Source organism: Aptenodytes patagonicus, chromosome 29 (genome assembly GCF_965638725.1).
Source record: "Aptenodytes patagonicus chromosome 29, bAptPat1.pri.cur, whole genome shotgun sequence".
Classification (NCBI taxonomy): domain Eukaryota; kingdom Metazoa; phylum Chordata; class Aves; order Sphenisciformes; family Spheniscidae; genus Aptenodytes; species Aptenodytes patagonicus.
In genome coordinates, this window is record NC_134977.1 from 1,790,844 (window position 1) to 1,812,121 (window position 21,278).

The window sequence follows — 21,278 nt, forward strand, 5'->3', positions numbered from 1 at the left end:
CACCTGCACACAGGTACTGCCCCGACACAAACCGACACTGTCACCCCTGGCGAGGCAGCAGGAGGGCAGGGGTGGAGGTAGGAGCGCAGCAGGAGGAGGGGTTCCCAGGGCTGCCATGGGGCCTTAATGCCCCTGCCCAGGAAGGAAGGCAGCTCTGGGGCTGTGATAGAAGTGCTCGGGGTCTGCAAGGACCCCCAAGGCAGCAGGAACAGCCCATGGAGACTGGAGTCCTGGCAGAGTCATTGAAGGGGCAATCCCAGGCCCGTGTTCCCCAGCAAGTGGCTCTGTACCCTGTGCCAGGGCAGTGGGGAGGACAGCTGCCTCCTAACCGCTGTGGGAGATGAGCCGTGGGCCGTGATCCCCCCTGTGGCTGGCTGGGGTGTTCAAGGCACCACGGCCACCTTAGGGCTCACTTCTGTGGGGCCAACCCCAACACAGCTCTATTGTGGCCTCTACGCTGTTGGACTAGCATGGCCCAGGCAGGGCCTGGAGGAAAGAGCAACTGGGGAACACTGAGGTGAGGAGATGGGTGCTCCTGCTGGGGTGCATCACGGGACCTTGCAGAGAGCCATTTTTGTTGGAAACTTTTGCTGGCAGGATGGAAATATCGGCAGGAATATTACCCTGGAAACATGGGCTCTCGCAGCCCCACAGTCTGACCCTGAGCCTGCTGTCCCGAGATGTGCCCTTTGCCCTCCACCATGTCTTTGTGCTCTGCTCCCCCGGATCAGCCTCAGGGAGACACCCCGACACCTGGGCAGGCAAGCACCAGCTCTGGCTCAAACCCCCAAAGACTTTTATTAAGAACAAATATGGAGGCACAGCGTAAAAACAGGGTAATACAAATAGAGGACATGCCCAGCTGTTTCTGCTGCCCGTGGGAAAAGGGAAACAGTTCCCTGGTGCTCACGGCTCTCCCAGCTGCACAGTCCTCTCCTCCCTCCCGGCTGCACCCAGCTGCACAGCAGGGACGGGCTCTCCTGCTCTGGGCATCAGGGACTGTTGTGCACTGTCCGCTGGTATCGCAACCTTTGTGTCCTCAGGGCGATGCGCCAGAGACACCTCTTCAGCATCGTCATAGCCCATGCTCTCTGGGGACAGGGACCAGGCATCTCCCTCAGCTCCAGGGGCCCCAGCACTTCTCTGGGAGCGCAGGTTTGCCCCTGCAAGCAGCAAGGCAGGCCATTGCACGTTTGCCCCATGGGGTGCCTCTCCTGCTCTGTAGATCTCCAGCCTCCCGTCTCCTTACTAGTCCTGAGATGTTCAGGTCTCTCTCCCACCCCCTGGTCCCCGCAAGGAAAAATTCCCAGGGCAGGTTCCCCCATCCCAGGAGGCTGGGCTCTCAGTACAGCAGCGATTCATCCAGCACCAGGGATGGCACCCCAGGAACCGGTAGCGCTATCTTTCCCTCTCACCTCCGGGAGCATCCCTGGGCCCTGCTCCCTCCTCTGGTGCCCTGGGCATTTCCCAGTCTCCCTGCCCAGGGGAAGGATCCTCCCCAGGGTCAGAAACCTCCCTGGCATCATCATAGCCATCTGCTGGGTCTCCTCCGAGCAGGACAGGGACATCTGAAAGGAGAGGGGAGCTGGTGAGAGTGAGAAGATACATCCCGCAGAGCAGAGGATGGGAGGATGCGCAGGGACATGGAGCTCAGACACCGGTGTTGGCAGCACCACAGGACACACCCAGTGTGCTCCCCAGCTCTGACGGTGACACTCAGTGACATTGCTGTCCATCACATGTCTGCAGGGACAGGACATCAACCCCTTCCTGCCCCTGTTACCTGGTGCTGAACGTGGACCATCCTCCTCCTCACTGTCCCTGGGGTAGGGCTGCAGCTTGGTCAGGGACCCCTCTGAATCGGAGCCTGGAGAGAGGCACAGTGGGTGTTATGGGAGTGCGCTCTGCTCCCCTGGCTTGTGGTCAGTGCTGCTGGGGACGGGGGACCCACGGAGCCAGGGCTGAGTGGGGAGGAGGGCTCAGGACTCACCCTGCTCCCCTGGGATCAACCCTGTCTCAAAGGGCCTCCCAGAGATGCCTGGGGACAGCCCCTTCCCTCACCCCTCAGGTGTCACATAGGGGTGCAGGGACAGGCAGAGAGGGGCTGTCCCCGGCTGGGATGGGCAGAGCTGGCGGGGAGGAAGCTTCTCTCCCAGGCCCAGGACCTGGCTGCTCTCCCCACAGAACCCACAGACCCCAACTCCATGGGCCAGGGGGTTGCAGTGGGTCAGCCCCGGGTGAGGGCCAGGGGAAAGAGTTCTGCACATGTGCCCCCCCATGAGGGACCCACACCCACCTGACTGACTGAACCTTGCCTGCTTCTCCCACGCTGGGCTGTAACCGATCTCCTCATACACGGCCTCAGGGAAGGGCTCCCAAGCGCGCTCGGAGCCTGCGGATAGAGGCAGGGCTGGCTCAGGGACAGGCAAAGAGGGGACAGAATCCTGCTCTGTTCCCCCAGCCCTGTTCCCCTGGGCCAGCCCAGGGCTGTCCCCACAACACAGACCCGCTGCGCTGTTCGGTCACCGCTGCCACTTCCTCAGTGAGGGCAATGTCTCCATGGAGATGAGCTGGGGCAGTGACACCCTTGCACCGTCCCTTCAGAGACAGACCTTCTGCCCCTCTGGCCCCTGGGTCAGGTCCCTGGTGCTGAGCTTGGAGCAGCTCCTGCTTTTCCTCTCCCCCTGGAGCTTCCCCCTCTCTGCCCCATGGATCCAGAGCATGGCACGTGCCCTGCCATGGGGAGGTCAGGGTTGGGCAGAGGAACAGCCTGGGGGTCTGAAACCACGAGTATGGACCCTGCTGCCCCACGTTCTTCCTGGCATCTCCCCTGACCCAGAGCCCACTCCAGCACTGCCCAGAGTGCTGCCAGTGGCAGGTCCTCAGCTGTTTCCCCTCTGCTCCCATCTGTCCCAGCCCAGCTCAGCCATTTGTTTCCTTGCCTCATCCCTAAATCCTCCCTGTGTCCTGACTCTCTCTACCCCTTGCTGCTGGTGGCCCATGGTCAGGCAATCAATGGGGCAGCACATGGGAATGCAGGTAGCACACACTCTTGTCCCCCCAGCTCTGCCTGTACCACTCACTGACATCCCACAGCACCCCTGGCCTTGCCAGGAGGCATCTTCCCCTGGGACCATGGGGGACAGACCCACCTCTGCGCCCAGCCCTGGCGCTTCGCACTTGCCCGGCCAGGAGGGCCAGGAGCAGGCAGAGAAGGGCTCCCAGGATGATGCAGATGATGACGGGCAATGAGACACTCCTGCTGCTGGTCGGACGGCCCCGAGTGGGATCTGCATGGGCAGGAACACAGAAAGGGCAGCACCAGACCTGGGAGAGGTGTGGGGCCAGGACACCCCAGTCCTGACCCCCATTACACCGGGGGTAAGGGGCCCCAGGGGGTGAGTGATGGGGAAGCTCCCACCCTACTGAGTAAATGACAGCCCTATCCAACCCCCTCCACTGCTACCCCGGTGCCTCCTCTCGGGAGCTTCACACCCCGACAAGAAGGCCCTTCCCTCCAGCTGCGGGTCACAGCCTGACCTCAAGAAGACCCAGCGCAGCCAGGGAGGACAGGTTACCTGTTCGGGGCGTTGGTGCTGCCGTCCTGGGTGCAGCTGCAGAGGAAGAGAAGGAGACTGGGCTGAGAGAGTGGGCATGCAGCTACCAGGGAGCCTCCTCTCTGACATGCCGTGTGTGTGTGTGTGTGTTTATATGTGTGTGAATGCATGCGTGTGCTTTTAGACATCCCTGACACATCCCACACAAATTGCCCCTCCTGCAGGGCTGCTCAGGGTGGCTGGAACAGAGCCCAGGGCCCTGCTCTGGGACACGGGTAGGATAGCACAAGCACGCTGGAAGATGCCCCTGGGGCCTGCAGAGCCCTGCTGGGCAGAAGACGGAGGACATCCAGCCCCACAGAAGCAGCTGCCCACTTGGGAACAGGCTCCCATGTTCTGCAGGGACAGCCTTGCTCTCAGGAGCTCTGGAGCCATGATGGGACCCAGCAAGGAAAAACGCCTTCCGTGGCTGCTTGCCAATACCCCCATGAGGAGTCCCAGCCCTGCCACTCACCTGAGCAGTTCACGGAAGCATCCTCCTTGTGCCGGCAGGCACCGCTGTCCCCAGGACGAGCCCAGCAGTCCTGCAGAGATGGCTCTGTCCCCCGGCACTCCACCTGCTCCAGCCAGATGGGACCCGTCCCCTCCCCAAATGCAGCCTTCTCCAGGGCAGACACTGCAGGGCCACAGCCCAGCTGTCTGCATGCCACCTCGGCATCCTGCATGTCCCAGGAGTCATCGCACACCGTCCCCCAGGAGCCGCGGTGCCAGACCTCCACTCTGCCCAAGCACCCATTCTCGCCTCCCACGGCACGAATCTTCTCCCTGTCTGGAGAAGGCAGAGACCTTCCAGGGCACCGGGACAGCAGGCAGAGCCCTGCCAGGTGAGAGGGGCATGCAGAGGAGCAGCTACCTGTGCAGCTTGTGGAGTTTGGGCACACAGTCCCCAGGGCTGGGGGCGTTTCTGACCGTCTCCCTGCAGAAGGAAAAGCTGGGGTGAAGGGGCTGCTGCAGGGGAGTCATGCAGCAGAGGGTGGGGTACAGCTCTGCTCACACCTCCCTGTGCTGCCTCGCTCACGGCAGCAGCTGAACCCTGGTCATTCAGGGGACACACACAGCAATGTGGGGGACCCTGACTGCTCAGCCCCAAAGGGACCCTGGTTCACAGAAAAGCAGGAGGGTGTCCATGGAGGGGACGCTCCTCGGAGTGCTGGCTGGTCTCTCCTGAGACCTTGCCTGGAGACACCTCTGCCTCCCCCGGGCACTGCTGGGAGCCCTGCTGGCAACTGCTGGTGAATGTGTGGGGCTCTGAGAGCTGAAGTCCCATTTGTGCCACCAGAAGCAGCAGGGTCTGGCACGTAAGGTCAAAGCCCCTGTGGGCCTTGTCTCTGTACTTGACTGTGCCCAGCAGGGAGCAGGAGCTGGGGGGATGCTGGAGCCCGGGTAGCTCAGAATTACCATTGCAGGTGATGTGGGTCTCATCTTGCAGGTCATCGCACGACTGTGGGTCCCAGGGAGCGGAGGGACACTGCCAGAAGGAGCTGTTTCTCTCCCCACACTCCACACGATCCAGCCAGGCGGGGCCAGACACGCTACCATAGGGCAGGCGTGTTTCCAGGGACCCTCCATCCCCGCAGCCCAGCTCCTTGCATGCCAGCGACACTGTTTCGGGAGTCATTAAGTTGGAGCAAACACTCCCCCACGTCCCGTTATAGAAAACCTGCAGGCGCCCGGAGCAGCCATCGCTGTTCTCCAGCCTCAGGTCCACGAACTCTGGGAGGAAAGTGGCCAAAGGGGAACATGCTGGTCTGGGGCTGTGGGAGCAGGGACACCCCTGCACCCCCCAGGCCCTCAGCCAGGCAAAGGCACGTCCAGCAAGTCCCCCTTGCACACATGGACAGAGAAAAGTCCCGGATGGACAGACAACCCTGCCCTCCCCGCTCACCCTCAGGGACAGCTGAGCTCACCGGGGAACCCTGGTGGGACTGAGGAGACCCATGCATTGGCACCCCCGGGACGAGCTTGGGCAGGGGCCGAGAGGCAGCCAGGGACAGCCTCGGCCGTGGCCATCTCTCCCCTCATCCCAGCCTCCCCAGGCACTGGGGCCTGGGGCTATGGGAGCAGAGAAGCCTCTTCACCCCCCAGGCCCTCAGCCAGGCAGAGGCACAGCCAGCAAATCACCCTTTTGCCAGGGGGCAGAGAGAAGTCCCAGACGGACAGACACCCATGCCCTCCCCACTAACCCTTGGGGACAGCACAGCTTACAAGGGACCTCTAGTGGGACTGAGGGGGTTTGTGCATGTGTGTCCCCAGGACAGGCTCAGGCAGAGGCTCAGAGGCAGCCAGGGACAGCCTCGGTCGCTGCCGCCTGTCCCCTCGTCCCAGCCTCCCTGGGCACTGGGCTCCCACCACAGCTCCCGGCACAGACCTGAGCAGACAACTCCTGCGTCCTCTTTGTGCCCACAGTCATGCTGCCCCCAGGACCCTGCTGGGCAGTCCCAGAGAGCAGCTTCGGCCCCAGAGCAGTTCACGGCATCCAGCCAGATCTGCCCAGAGCCTTCCCCGAACTGAGCAGAGCCAACCGCCTTCACCGCCCCTCCGCAGCCCAGCTGGTGGCAAACAACAGTGGCATCGGGCAGGTCCCAGCCATCATCGCAGATGGTCCCCCAGCTGCCCTGGTAGTAGATCTCCACTCTCCCAGCGCAGCGCCCAGGCCCGTTCACCAGCCGGACCTGCCGGCTCCCTGCAGTGGGAAGAAACCCCAGCTGTCATTAGGGGCGGTGCCCACCCAGCCCAGAGCCTGGGGGGGGCCTGTGCAGTGCCACTTACCCCGGCAAACGACCCCCACGTCCTCTGCAATCCCTGCTGCCAGCATGCTCTCGGGCAGGGAGGTGTTGCAGAGGGTCAGGTTGGCCTCGTGCCCTGCACACCTGACCCCTCGCAGCCCCACAGGACCTGTCCCTCTCTGAGGCTTCGGGGGGTTGTAAGCTGTCTCTGCCTCTCCGCACCGCAGCTGCCGGCACACCACGCTGGCCTCCCGCATGTCCCAGTGGTCATCCAGGACCCTGCCCCATGTCCCGTGCTGGAAGATCTCTACTCGTCCGTCGCACCGACTCCCTCCAAGCACCAGCCGCAAGGACGCGGAGCCAGCTGGGCCTGGGGAGAGCAGCCATGCCCCAGCCCTTGGTGGCACCAGGGAGGCAAGCAGCCTGCGGCACGTCTCCAGGCTCTGGCACCCTTTCAGGGCCTTGAAGCTCTGCCTGCCTGTCCCCAGCCCTCTGCGGGAGCTCCTGGGCCAGGGCTCCATGGGGCTGGTTGCCCAGTCCCTGAGCCTTCCTGAGCCAGACGCCAGCTTTGCTGTTGGCGGGCCAGAGACACACAGCACGTCCCTGCCAATGCAGTTGGGGCAGCTTCCGCAGGAGGGAGCAATGGCCAGCAGTGGCCTGGGGATGGGCAGCACCAGGACAGGCTTTGCCCAGCCTCAGCACTGGCACTGGCACTGCTGAGACACCAGGCACAGCCCACACATCTCTGCCCATCTACGTCCCTGGGAATAGGGGACTGGGAGCCTGTGTCCCTGGCAGGGAGCAGAGCGAGGGGGGCCTCTCTGAGCAAACAGGATGAGTTTGGGGCTTGCGCTGACCAGAAGGCAGGGCAAAGCCGAGCCCTTCTCTGCAGCTCACCCCCCTGGTCTGCCGCTGCTGCCGGGGGCACCCAGGCAGCCCCTGTGATGTTCAGGCTCTGAGGGTATCTCTGTGTGGCTGGAACAGGGCTGTCTGCAGCCAGGGGGTTGGCGATGATCCCCGCAGCGCTGCCCCGGGCCCATCCCACAGTGGGAGTTCAAAGGAGCCCAGGCCTAGTAGTGGCCCCGGAGCCTGAGCTGCTGACCCGGGGGGCAGAGACGACTGCTCCTGTTCAGTCCTCAGCTCTCCCACAGCAGAGCAGTTGGTCCGAGCAGGCAAAGCCCTCCAGATCGCTTCTGGTGAAGCCAGGGTTTCTCCAGGGAGAAATGCAGCCTGGCACTGCAATGGGGTCCCCTGCTTTGGATTTCTCTCTCGTGCCAGGGGAAAATGAAGTTAATCCTGTGTTTTCCCAGCACTCACCTGAGCAAATGACAGCAGCGCTGTTCTCATGGGAGCATGGTGAGGCCCCCAAGGCAGTCACTGGGCACTGTCCCAGGTGAGCTTCTGTCCCATCACAGTGGAATGAGTCTTTCCAGACAGGGCCGGTTCCTCTCCCAAAATGCCCTCCTCTGGGAATGGACTCAGCAAACCCACAGTCGAGGTGACGACAGAGAACGTGGGCATCCAAGAGATCCCAGCGGGAGGCACAGAGAGAGCCCCAGGTCCCCAGCACATGGACCTCCACCCTCCCCTCACATGCCGTGCTGCCGTTCACCAGCCGGAACCCTGTGAACTCTGGGAAAGAGAAGGATGAGAGAGGGCGGACTTGTGCTCTTGCTCCCTCAGGAGCTAGAGGAGAGGCCAAATGGACGAGAGCCTGCCATCCTCCTCCTTCTGCATGATTTTAGGGCTGCAGACAACCACATCACCCCTGCTGTCCTCACACCTGGCACGGCACAGTCCCTGCCCTGCTCCCCTGTCCCCAGCACACCCCCTGGCATTTAACACCCCAACAGGAGTCCTTACGTGTGCAGGTGACACCAGCGGCGTCCGTGTGGGTGCAGGGCTGGTCTCTGGGGGACCCCATGGGGCAGAACACGAGGAAGGATTCATTCCCCACACACTGCAACTCTCTGTCCCACATGGGACCGACACCTTCTCCAAAGTGAGCTGCTCTGGGGACGGACAGGGCTGTGCCACACTGTAACTCCCTGCAGACCACGTTGGCGGCTTTGGGACCAAAGTCTGAGTCACAGACAGTTTTCCACTGGGTTCCATCATGGATCTCCACGCGTCCTGAGCAGGGGCTGTTCCCTCCAACCAGCCGGACAAATCCTGGAGCAATCAAAGACCCCTGCGAGTTCCCAGAGCCCTCTGTCTGTTACCTGACCGCATCCCACCTAATCTCCAAGGAGGCCACGGGCAAAGAGTCCCACAAGCACCCCAGCAGCTCCCAGTGGGTGCTGATGGCACAAACACATCAGGGACTGCCTGCCGCTCCTCAGACATCAGCACAGCACTCATGGGCTGGCTTTTCTTCCAAACCCACAGCCACAGATACTGCTTAGAAAAACTGCTGCTGTCCTGGAGACCCTGGGATGCCTGGCACGGGCCCTAGGCACTTGCAGCGCTTGGAGCACTTGAGCCCAGGGAGATTGGCCCAGGCACTGTTGGCTGCTGCAGCCTGCTCTGCCTGCCGAGCTCAGTGCCAGGCTGAGGAACCCCTGGGAGCTACCAGAAACGCACCTCATTCCCAGAGGGTACACACTCTATGAGTGTACCTGCGGTTGCTGTCTCCACCAGCCCCAAGCTCCAACACCCACCCGGGGAGGGGTCCTCAGCCAGGGCCAGAAGGACACGGCCAGGCATGCACAGCCCCAGCCAACAGCTGGGCAGAAGGCAGGAGAGTAGGCAGAGGAGCAGCCCTGGACTGACACAAGCTCCCAAGGCAAGGACAGGCACCAAGGAGAGCCAGAAAGTGCTAGCAAATCCCCCGTGGCACAGGGCAGACAGGGGCTGGGGCCGACAGGAGAGGCTGGGCAGCAGGTCAGCACTGCCTGCACAGGGCAGTTTCCCTGTGAGCTGGCTCTCATGGGGTGACCCTGGAAGAAGAATGGGGTGGCCACGCCACCCTGCTCTTCTGCCCAAGCCCAGTGCTCCTCCCCTGTGAGCAGCCCCTCTGCTTTGGGGGGACTCATGTCTGCCAGGGAACACAACCCAACAGTCCCTGGCCACCTTGGGCCCTTCCCTGGGGCTGTGGGTGGCCACGTGAGCTGCTCTCAGTGCCTCTGCCATGGGGGGACCTCGTCCTCCGTGCTGCCAGATAGCTCCTGCGTGAACAGAAGGAGAAAGTTGGGAACCAACAGAGACTGCGGGGCAGGGTGGGCATTTATCTCCCAGCCCCAGGCACCGATTGAGGGTGGGCTGAGCCACATCAGGGGTCAGGCAGGGACAGGTTCCCACTGGGCTTTCCTCAGGGACCGGGGAAACCAGGAATGAAAGTCCCAGCTCAGCAGTGTGACCGGCCACACTGGGCCCTCCTCTAGTACCCCCTTGTTTCCCTGAGGGCACAGCCAGGTCCCTTCCCCTATCCCGGCCACAAAGGTGAGGAATGGGCTGGTCCCTTACCTGAACACGTCACTCCAACATCCTCTTCGTGAACACAGTCATTTTGACCCCATCCTTTGTGTGTACAGTCAGACAGGGCAGACTCAGTGCCATTACAACCAACTTCATCCATCCAAATGTGGCCAGATCCTGGCCCAAAGTACACAGGAGCATTAACAGCAGACCCACAGCTCAGCTGCTTACAAACCACTGCAGCATCGGTCATGTCCCAGGAGTCATCACACACGGTCCCCCACTGGCCCTGGTGTTTCACCTCCACTCTTCCAGCACAGCGTCCGCCACCATTCTCCAGTCTCACCACCGCAGCCCCTTCAAACATCAACACGGGACCCATCAGGAGGGCGCTGAGCCCCAAACTGCAGGTCTGGAGGTCCCCCCTGCCCAGGCTGAGTCACAGGCACTGGAGTGGGAGTCCTCCCCCTTCTGGGCTGTCCCCGGGGCAGTGTGGGGGTTCCTTTTCTCCCCATGGGCTGCAAAGAGCTGGGGGTGCCCAGCAGCAGACCTGCTGTGCCATTCACCACCCCACAGCCTGCAGCACCTCCTCCCACCTCAACAACCTCCTGCCCATGCCCACCCGCACACCGTGGCTGGCGCTGCACAGAGCACCGTCTCCTCACCATCCCAGAAACCCCTGTACAGCCCTGTGCCCTCAGGCCCACAGCTGCCTCTCCCACCCAGAGAGACACAGGGAAGGGCAGAAGTTCAATTGACTTGAGTACCTTCTGCCCCTCATCTCAGTGGCACCTGCAAAGAAACCCGTTCTCAGAAGTATCCCGATGACCTCGCTGGTACTCACTGGCCCTGGGCTGTGGGACAAGGGAACCGGCACTTACCCCTGCACAGCTGCACCCAGAGGAGCAGCCACATCACCTGAGGGAACTGGAGTCCCTCTGTGCCCATCCTGAGCCTCCTGCCCTGCTGGCACAGCCCTGCTGCACCTCACTCCCTCTCACGGCTCCGGGGGACTCACAGGGACAACAGCGGTGGGAGGGTAATATATCTCTGCAGATGCCGACCCAGCTGCAGGAGGAGCCAATTGAAGCAGCAGCACCTTTTTAGACATGATCAGGAGCTATCTCCCCTCCGACACAGCCCAGCCCTCCAATGAACTTCTCCAGCGCCGTTCATGACCATATATGAGGGATGGCTCCGCTTCGGGTGTCATGGCCACTGCGGTGGGGAATCATCACAGGACAGGGTTGGGGGGGGGGGGGGCAGGGAATGGATCTGTCACCCCTTGCATCTCGCTGTGGGGACCAGGGGCACTGAGCATCTCCTACGTTGGGCTCATCCAAGAGCCCAAGAGGCAAGTGCCCAGCCATCCCCATGCTACAGGAACCACAGGGCTGGGACTGCACGAGGGTTTGTGTGAGGATGGGAAGGAAACAGCCCCTGCCCCTCCTACAGACCCTGCTGTGCTGGCAACAGCAGCTGGGAAAGGTCCTTGGCCTGGACAAGAGCTCCATCCCAGGAGTGCTGGCTTGCAAAGCCCCATGGTGGGTCCCTTGCAGGAGCTGGAGCTGGGACATGTCCCTGCCCTGGCAGCAGACATGCAGCCCAGAGGCTCAGACATGTCCCTGACTCTCAGCCTGTCACCAAGGGGCCGTTATTCCCCACAGGCAGACTGGGAGCTGGAGCCTGCAGGTGCACAAACCACAGCCCATGTGGCCTCGCAGCCCTCGCCATGCTCCCCCCGCAGCGCCCGTGCAGGAAGTCTGTGGTTTCCTCCTGGCACCGTGCCCTGGCACATCCCTGCGGTGCCCCTGAGCCACCCCCACCCCGACTGCTCCAGCCAGGGCTGCAGGGGCTGCTCCTTCAGCCTTGCAGACACGGGCCAGGCAATTCCCATCCCCCGTGATGCTCCTCTGATGCACATGGCTGCTCTGCACCGAGCCCCACAGCCACGGGGTGCTATCCGTTACATGACCTCACACCCTCCTACTTCTGCTGCTGTGTGCTCATGAGTTACACTGTCACACGTGCGGGTGTGCTGCGTATGGGCTTCTGCTGACCATGGTTCTTCCAAAAAGTCATATTTGGATGGGGCCTAAATATTATTTTGATGACATCAGAAGCACCCACACAAGCCATATGCCTGATCTTTGCCTAAAAGCTACTCAGGCACCAGTGAAATCACAAATTCGTGCACAAGCCATGTGCATACTCCTGGCCTATGCGCCACTCAGCCACAGGTGATGTCATAGCATCTAAACCTGCCATGTGCCTGTTCCTGGCCTCTCAGGTATTCAGGCACCAATGACCTCACAAACACCTACACAAACTATTGGTCTGCTCCTAGCCTATCCTCTACTCAGGCACCAGTGACACAACTCAACCTACACCACCCATGGGCCTGCTCCTGGCCTATCAGATAATAGGGCGGCAGTGACTTCACAAGCACCTACACAACCCATAGGCCTTGTCCTGGCCTATCAGCTAATCAGTCACAAATGACGTTGCAAACACCTACATGAGACAAGTTCTTACTCCTGGCCTACCAGCTTCTCAGGCCCCTGTGACCTCAAAATATCCAACACAAGACATGTTTCTCCCGGCCTACCAGCTACTCAGGCACCTATGACCTCACAAAGACATTCACAAGTAATATGCCAGCTCCTGGCCTATCATCTACTCAGGCACCAGTGACCTCAGAAGCGCCTACACAATCCATAGGCCTGTTCCTGGCCTATCAGATATTCAACCCAGAGTAACCTCACAAGTAGGTATCTGTCCATTTGCCATGTACTTGCCATTGACGTACTCAGGCTCCAATGACCTCACAAGCACCTATACCTGGTCCTGGCCTATCAGCTACTCAGCCAAGAGTGACATCACAAGTACATGCCAAAGCTCTGTGTCTCCCTCTTGCCTATCAGCTACTCAGGCACCAGTGACCTGATCACCACATATCCACCTATTTGCTATCTCCTCACCTATGAGGTACAAGGGAACAAGTGACCTCATCCAATCGCTTGCTCACTCCCCCCCCAGGAGGATGGGGGAGACAACTGGAAGGGCAAAATGAGAGAAAAACTCATGGGTCAAGATAATGACACTTTAATAAATGGTGAAAAATAAAAAAAGGAAGGAAACACGGGATGGAGAAGCAATCACTCACACCAGCAGAAAGATGCCCAGCCAGTCTCCAAGCAATGGCTACTTTGGAGAAACTCCCCTGCCAGTTTTAGTGCTGAACAAGACGCCATATGGCATGGAATATCTCTTTGGTCCGTTTGGGTCAGCTGTCCTGACTTTGTCCCCTCCCAGGCTCTCGCCCATCCCCAGCCTCCTCACTGTGGGGTCAGAATGAGAAACAGAGAAGGCCTTGACATTATGCCAGCACTCATCAGCAATAGCCACAACATCAGTGCGTTATCAACACCAGCCACCAGCGCAAAGCACAGCACCGTAAGGGCTGCTATCAGGCAAATGTACTCCAGCCCAGCCAGACCCAGGACAATCTCCACCCCTTATTCCATACCATTTGCATCCTGCCCAGGTCCTGCAGTATTCAATGCATTGTCATCAGCCACCACCCCCCCTTTCCCTGCCCTTTGACATGACATAAACACCGTGTACTGGGTGTGGCTGGTGTGGCTCAGGTGGACCTGGGCAAGTCCCAGCCCACTCCTGACTTCTCCCTTCACTCGGTCATCTGGAGTTTTTTGAAACATGCGATCAGGTCTGGCCTTTTCCTTTTGTTTCTATTCACATTCAAACTAGAATTGTTCACTCCATTAGCTCTTATTAAAGAAGGTTTTATCCATTTCATACCTATGCTTTTGTGGCTATATTAATTTAACTTCTATAGCTTTATACTTGTTCATAGATATGTAAACGTATACACATATACACACATATAGAAGTCTATCTATAAAAATAACGTATCTATTCTTAAATAAATACATTTGTTAAAATAATTGGACACTCCCTTTTATAGGTATATTTCTATATATGTATATATTGCATATAAATGTATATATTTGTATCTCTCAGCACTTCCTGGTCCAAGGGAGGCAGGCAGCCAATCACAGCGCTACCAGAGAACACATCCGTATGACAGTATCTAGAAATGGCTGCCAGCCAATCACAATGCAGGATGAAAACACATGGGGAATGAGGATGTCAGAAATGGCAGCTGCCCTTTATGTAATGACAGGCCCTTTGTGACGTGCCCCCGGGGACACCAGGACAGGCGGCCAGTCCTGCCAACCAATCACGGGGCTGCCTGAGCGCTCGTAGGTATGACAGTGTCAAGAAATGGCCATTAGCCAATCACAGAGCAGTATGATCTTTAACAAAATGGCAGCTCACTGCCATGGAATGGCGGCACCGTGTCATAACATTGTGGCCAAACCAAAATGGCGGCCCCTGTGTTTGTAGGGGAAGGGCCTTCTGATGCACTTCCGGGTAAACCTGCCAGCCAATCACAGCAGAGCACATGACCGGTAGAGGAGAGCGACGTCCAGGGCAAATGGCCCCTGCAGCTGCTGGGAGGGGGCGGGACTTCCACCAGAAGCTGGTGGGTGGGGCACGTGTCGGGGCATGTCTCCCGTAGCAGTGGTGCTGGTGCTCCTGGCGTGTGCCAGGGCAGGGATCCCAACACGCGCGGGGGAGGCACGTGGGGAGGTACAAACACCCCAGCCAGAGCTGGGCCTCCAGAGCTGTGGAAGCCTCCAGTTTCCTCAGGTCTCCAGACCACGCGAGTGACTGTCTCGCAAAACATATGGGTAATTAAACCGACATAAAACACTGGCCCTCTTTGAGCTCTCGGGGCAGTTTGTCTGAGCTTCGCCTCCTGGGGAACCTGCAGCTGTCCCAGCACCACCTGTGGTCACCGTCTGAAACCGTCACAAAAGGACCCCTCGCTCTGTGTGTGTGTGAGTGTCTACACATGCGCTAGCATGTTCAATATTTTACTCTCGTTCATGACATCCAGCCAAAGCGTGTCTTACTCTCATCTGTGTACGGGTGTGTGGAAGGAGAATGGCTGCTCCTTTAAGGGTATCTCGTCAAGGACCTGTTTCAATGAAGGAAGGGATAATAAAACAATGGGAAAAGGAGGAAGCCATAAACAAGAACTTACAGGGACACAAACCTGACCGGCAAATGGTAAGGGAGGCAGGGATGGGAACCAAAGCTGGTCAGTCACACAAACCGATGACGGCATGTGAGAGGGTGAGAGGGTTTATTCCAGCAAGTTTATCTGACCAGGGACCTGGTTAATTGGGAAACTCAGGGGAAAAAAAGGGACTCCAGAAGCAAAATACAATGAGACACAGCCTTGACAAAACAAATATGGAGTCCATACAAGGAAGGAACCTAGCCAGTCACAGTGATTGATGGGCCATCAAGGATCTACAGGCACCACTTCCAAGAGGATCAGCTGGACTTTTCAACTGATAACGTTGTGAATCAGAGGAACCCCAGTCTGAGAGGGGTGGGGGAATCGATAGATCTGTGCAAGGCCATGAGGGACATGCAGGGGAAGGGGCAAGAGGGAGGAACGTAGAAGGGGTTAGACAGCAAAGGGTATAAAAGAGGCCAGTTGCATGTCAAACATGGTCAGTCAGTGTGCTTGTCTGGCTGAGAAATGCGCCTGGCCACCACAGTCTGTCATGACTTCTTATATCTTCTCATAAAACCTTGTCTTAACTGTCTCTCTGTAATCTCACTCTATCCTGTGTGTGTGCGTGTGCTGCAAGGACGAAGTGCCAGCTGCTGGTGAGACCTGGGGGGGGGGGGAATTTGGTGCCAGCTACTGGAGTCCGACCAAGGGTGTGGCTGTCCCTGGGCTGTGGTGTCAGCTAAGGGAGTGAGTGGGGTCTCGGTGCAGCTACTAGAGGCAAATGGGTGTCCCAGTGAAACTACTGGAGTGAGTGGAGTCCCAGTGCAGCTACTGGAGTGAGTGGGGTCCCTGGGCAGGTACTGAAGCAACTGGGGTCCCATAGCAACTGCTGGAGCATGTGATGTCTCCGTGCAGCTACTGGATTGAGTGGGGGTTCCCAGTGAGGAGACGGGAGGCTGGAGATCTACAGAGCAGGAGAGGCACCCCATGGGGCAAACGTGCAATGGCCTGCCTTGCTGCTTGCAGGGGCAAACCTGCGCTCCCAGAGAAGTGCTGGGGCCCCTGGAGCTGAGGGAGATGCCTGGTCCCTGTCCCCAGAGAGCATGGGCTATGACGATGCTGAAGAGGTGTCTCTGGCGCATCGCCCTGAGGACACAAAGGTTGCAATACCAGCAGACAGTGCACAACAGTCCCTGATGCCCAGACCAGGAGAGCCCGTCCCTGCCGTGCAGCTGGGTGCAGCCGGGAGGGAGGAGGGGACTGTGCAGCTGGGAGAGCCGTGAGCACCAGGGAACTGTTTCCCTTTTCCCACGGGCAGCAGAAACAGCTGGGCATGTCCTCTATTTCTATTACCCTGTTTTTACGCTGTGCCTCCATATTTGTTCTTAATAAAAGCCTTTGGGGGTTTGAGCCAGAGCTGGTGCTTGCCTGCCCAGGTGTCGGGGTGTCTCCCTGAGGCTGATCTGGGGGGGAGCAGAGCACAAAGACATGGTGGAGGGCAAAGGGCACATCTCGGGACAGCAGGCTCAGGGTCAGGCTGTGGGGCTGCGAGAGCCCATGGTTCCAGGGGAATATTCCTGCCGATATTTCCATCCTGCCAGCAAAAGTTTCCAACAAAAATGGCTCTCTGCAAGGTCCCGTGATGCACCCCAGCAGGAGCGCCCATCTCCTCACCTCAGTGTTCCCCAGTCGCTCTTTCCCCCAGGCCCTTCCTGGGCCATGCTGGTCCAACAGCGTAGAGGCCACAATAGAGCTGTGTTGGGGTTGGCCCCACAGAAGTGAGCCCTAAGGTGGCCGTGGTGCCTTGAACACCCCAGCCAGCCACAGGGGGGATCACGGCCCACGGCTCATCTCCCACAGCGGTTAGGAGGCAGCTGTCCTCCCCACTGCCTCGGCACAGGGTACAGAGCCACTTGCTGGGGAACACGGGCCTGGGATTGCCCCTTCAATGACTCTGCCAGGACTCCAGTCTCCATGGGCTGTTCCTGCTGCCTTGGGGGTCCTTGCAGACCCCGAGCACTTCTATCACAGCCCCAGAGCTGCCTTCCTTCCTGGGCAGGGGCATTAAGGCCCCATGGCAGCCCTGGGACCCCGTCCTCTTGCTGCACTCCTGCCTCCACCCCTGCCTTCCTCCTGCCTTGCCAGGGGTGTCAGTGTCGGTTTGTGTTGGGGCAGTACCTGTGTGCAGGTGCAGGGGGGATGGGAGCAGCGGCTGGTGGGGGCACCTTTCCCTCAGCGTTGTGGGAGGCAGATGAGGGAGAGGCCAGGGGGAGGGAGAAAGGATCCCTGTGAGACGTGGACTGGAATCCATAGCCGCCATCCAGCCCCTGGCCTGGAGAAGGGCCTGCCTGGGAGGGTGCTAACGTGGGCACATTTCCATGGCAGAGGGTATTTTGTGTCCCTCCCCTAATGCAGGCACTGCTGGGAGTTGAGCCAGGGTCCCTCTCCCTCAGCTGGGGCATTCACCTGTCCCAGCTCCCATGGGCAGAGAAACCTTTCACACAGGAGCCGTGTGGGGAGAAGGGTTTGACACTTGGGCAGGAACCCGGGGCCCAAACTGCCCTCCCTGCTCCCACTGATGAGTCTCTACAACTCTCCAGCTCTTCTCTGATAGACTTTGCCGCTGTAGGCTGGAAGGTGTGTTGGGTGTCCATGGCAGGGCTCCCTGCGGGGAGCAGTCAGTAGCACTGCAAAGAGCAGGATCTGGCCCTAGAGCAGAAGAGGGGAGGAGGCAGCTGTCACTAACCATGACAGCGTTGGCCCATTCCCTGCTGGGAGCTCCTCCACCCCTGGGGTGACCCTGTGGGGGTCTGGGGGGAGCCCAGGCTCACACACTCCTTTGCCCTGGTCTCTAGAGGTTTCCTGCTGGCAGCCCCTGGCCCTGGAGCCAGCCCCTCCCTCCCCAGCTCTGGGCCCACCTCTCCCTGTGGACATGCAGGGCTCCTTGCAGAGTCCTGGGCCAAGACACCTTGCCCCGAGGGGGGACTACCCATATGGGACACTCAAGGTCTTGGCCCAACCTGACTCAGCCCCAGGCTCATCAGCTGCACCTGGGACCTTCTCATGGGCTTGGGCATCAGGGGCCTCTCCCACTTCCCAGACACCTGGAGCCTTCCTTGCAAGCAGATCCCATCACAGGTGGCCTGAGCTACGCCTGCAGGATTTCTCTGCTTTCTCATTTACAATCACACACTTCTCTTTCTTCCTCCCTAGCACTAGATGCTGGTACCGCAGCAGAGGGGAAGGTGCCGGGAGCGGTGGCTGTTAGCCAAGGGGCTGGGAGGCTTCTCAGCTGCCGAGATCCACCTCTAAATACAAACTAAAGAGCTCTGGGGCTGTTCCCAGCTGGACTGACTGGCCTGTGCCTGATGATGGATCCGTCTAAAGGGATTAGACACACCCCATGTGTGATCCCAGAACTGCTCTTAGGGGCAGGAGGGAATAAAGTCCACACCTGCCCCACAGCTCGAACACGTGCAGCCCCACTCCTGCACATCCCAACACACAGGCAGCACGGCAGAGGAGGCTCTCGCGCTCTTCCCGGGAAACCAGCACAGCTCGTGCCTCCCTGAAGTGCCTGCACGCTCATGCACGCAGCGTGGAGAACCAGCAGCAGGGCCAGAAGTCTGTGTGTGATTACTGGGCTGGGACCACACTGGGACCACAGAGGTGTGGTGGGTAGATGGCACCGCGGGAGGGCTGCGGTGGAGGGACACGGGCTCTTCAGGAAGGACCGTCTGGGAAGGCGAGGAGGTGGACTTGCCTCCTGCTCAGGGTGGGACAGGAGCCAGCTTATGGGTCAGGATCAGCAGGCAGACCAACGTGGGTGCCGTCTTAGCAGGTATCTGCTAGAGACCTCCTGTTCAGGAGGAAGATGTAGATAAGGCCTTCTTCAGGCAAGTGAGAGAAGCCTCACGTTCACAGGCCCTGGTCCTCATGGGGGACCTGAACCACCCTGGTACCTGCTGGAAGGACAATCCAGCAGGGCTCAAGCAATCTAGGAGATTTCTAGAGGGCATTTCCTGGCACGGGGGATGGAGGAACCCAGAAGGAGCGGTGCTCTGCTGGACCTGGCACTGGTGAACAAGGCAGAACTGCTTGGGCATTTGACAGTCAGCGGCAGCCTTGGCTGCAGTGACCGTGAGATGGTGGAGTTGAGGATGCAGAGGGGAGGGAGCAGGGCAAAGAGCAGGACCACAGCCCTGGCTTCCAGGACAGCAGATTTCAACCTTGTCAGAGATCTGTTTGGAAGAATCCCATGGGCTATGGCCTTGGAAAGAAGAGGGGTCCTGAGAGCTACTTGATATTCACGGACCACCTCCTCCAAGCTCAAGAAAGGTCCCTCCCGACAAGGAGGAAATCAAGGAAAGGCAGCAGGAGCCCGGCATGGATGAGTGAGGAGCTCCTCACTGAGCTCAGGCACGGAAAGGGAGATACAAGAGGTGGGGACAGAGGGAGGTGACCCAGGAGAAGTCGAGAGGTGCTGTCTGATGGTGAGGGATAGGGCTAGGAAAGCCAAGGCTGACCTGGAGTTGACCTGGGGAGGGACATGAAGGGACAGCGGGAAGATTTGTACATGACCCTCACCAGATGAAGAGGAAGGAGGACGCGGCCCCACAGCATGCTGGGAACTGTAGTCCCTCCCCCGCAGCATCCTGGGAGCTGAGGTGCCTGCCCTGCCTGCAGGCTCCTCTGGTGCAATGAGGTGGCTGAGTTTATCCTGCAGCCAGGAGATCCGTGCAGGACAGCTCAGGCCTGACGGTCAGGCTGTGCTGCGCTGCAGCACAGCACAGATCGGTGACCTCTGGGTCTTCAAAGGTCTTCTGGTCAGGGTCACGTCACCCTCCGACCTCACCGTCATCACTGTTGTTTGTGGCACCCGCATCCTCGTCTACCTGAGAACAGACCCGCTGAGGCAGCTCAACAAAGTGGACTTCTTCTTCTACACCATGCTGCCTTTGGACAACCCCCTTGTCTACAGCCTGAGGCACAGGGAGGTGAGGGAGGCCCTGGGGGAAGGGCAGCCCTGGTCAGCACTCAGCGCTCACTGTGTTACTAGAGCCCAGTGAGGAAACGGTCCCTCTGGGAAGTGCTGATGGTAAAGCATGGGAAGGCACGTTCCCTGCAGCAGCTATCCCTCAAGGAGACTTCAGCGCCAGGAGGTCTACGATTCAGCCCATGCTGAGGTCAATGCTAAGGCTGGCCACCTGCAGTTTGCCTCCATGGTCTGTCCAGTGCCGTTGGAGAACGTTCCTTGGCTGGCATATCACCTTGGGGAGAGGAACCATTCCTCAAGCCCAACTCCTGCCGAGCGCCTGCCTCTGCCTCCTATTGCAGCACACCCCTGGAGGAGCTGTATATGTCTGCGGTGGGGACATCTGTCCATGAGAGCGTGTCAGCAGAGGATCCCCTGCCATCCCATGGTGCTCTGGGAAGCAGAGTCTCCAGAAGCAGGGCTTCATTTAGGCTTGCCTGGAGAGCTTGAGCTCAAACATCTCTCCAAGCTCCTTGTGCCAGTATCCTCCCTCTCTCCAGGCCTGCCCTCGTGGTGCAGCTCAGGATGTCATTCTCCAGCCTGATGAGCCAAAATAGGCCAGGCCCAAGTCTCCTCCCTCCTCTGGCCAGGCCCAGCCTTGGGAACCAGTTGGTCGCAAGAGGCAGCTGTAATGAGAGGGAAGAAGTTTAGGCAAGAGGTGGTGGGGAGGCATGGCCCTAGTTCTGGCTGGGGTCTCAGAGAGCATTCCCAGGAAAGTCAGGGACATCCCTCCCCACACCCTTCCCGCCCTCCATCCCCCGAGGAGTCAGGCAGCCCCAGCTCCAGCTGTGCTCCTCTGGCTCCAGCTGTGCTCTGCCCCTCACCCTTCGCCATGGAGTCCAATGGGTGGGGAAGCCCCACATGTCCCAGCACCTTCAACCCTTGGATGAGCAAACTTCCCCCCTCACCCCTCCATCCTTGCCGCAAAGCCCTTACCCGTCTCTGCTCCTTGGGGCTTGGGGTGGCAGGGACAGGGCAATCTGGGAAGGCAGGAAAACCTGTCGGCAATCGGGCAGGACACTGCAGTTCAGGTGGGGTTGGTCCTGGCCTCTAGAGGGTTTTCTGCCTGGCCTTTTGAGAGCAGCAATAGGGACAGCCACATGCGAGCGAGACACCCAGAGTGCCTGTTCTGCTCCCAGAGCAGAGAACGTCCCACAGCCCGATCTCTAGGTCCCAGCACCCCAAGAGCACAGGGAGTGCCTGGGGACCTCTCACCTCCCACCGAGGTGGGGTGGCACAAGGAGGCAGCGCAGCCTGGCCATGCCCTAGAGGACCACGGCCGCAGGATTGGGGCTGTGCTGGCCTGGGGCCCCTGGGGGCACTGTGCCCCTGTGGGAGCTGGTCCTCACCTCCTGGCCAGTGTCACC

General features: G+C 59.6%; 1 protein-coding gene across 1 annotated transcript in view; it reads right to left on the minus strand.

The window, feature by feature from the left end:
- Window positions 1-857: 857 nt before the first annotated feature.
- Window positions 858-21,278, minus strand: part of LOC143171652 (scavenger receptor cysteine-rich type 1 protein M130-like) — a 77,322-nt gene continuing 56,901 nt past the window's right edge. Inside the window, 14 exon segments of the mRNA XM_076360693.1 lie at window positions 858-1,163; window positions 1,416-1,568; window positions 1,784-1,867; window positions 2,297-2,392; window positions 3,153-3,290; window positions 3,579-3,614; window positions 4,072-4,386; window positions 4,471-4,533; window positions 5,016-5,330; window positions 5,986-6,300; window positions 6,387-6,713; window positions 7,661-7,975; window positions 8,207-8,515; window positions 9,809-10,126. Of these exon segments, the coding sequence (XP_076216808.1) occupies window positions 907-1,163; window positions 1,416-1,568; window positions 1,784-1,867; window positions 2,297-2,392; window positions 3,153-3,290; window positions 3,579-3,614; window positions 4,072-4,386; window positions 4,471-4,533; window positions 5,016-5,330; window positions 5,986-6,300; window positions 6,387-6,713; window positions 7,661-7,975; window positions 8,207-8,515; window positions 9,809-10,126 (3,041 nt within the window). The 3' untranslated portion in view covers window positions 858-906.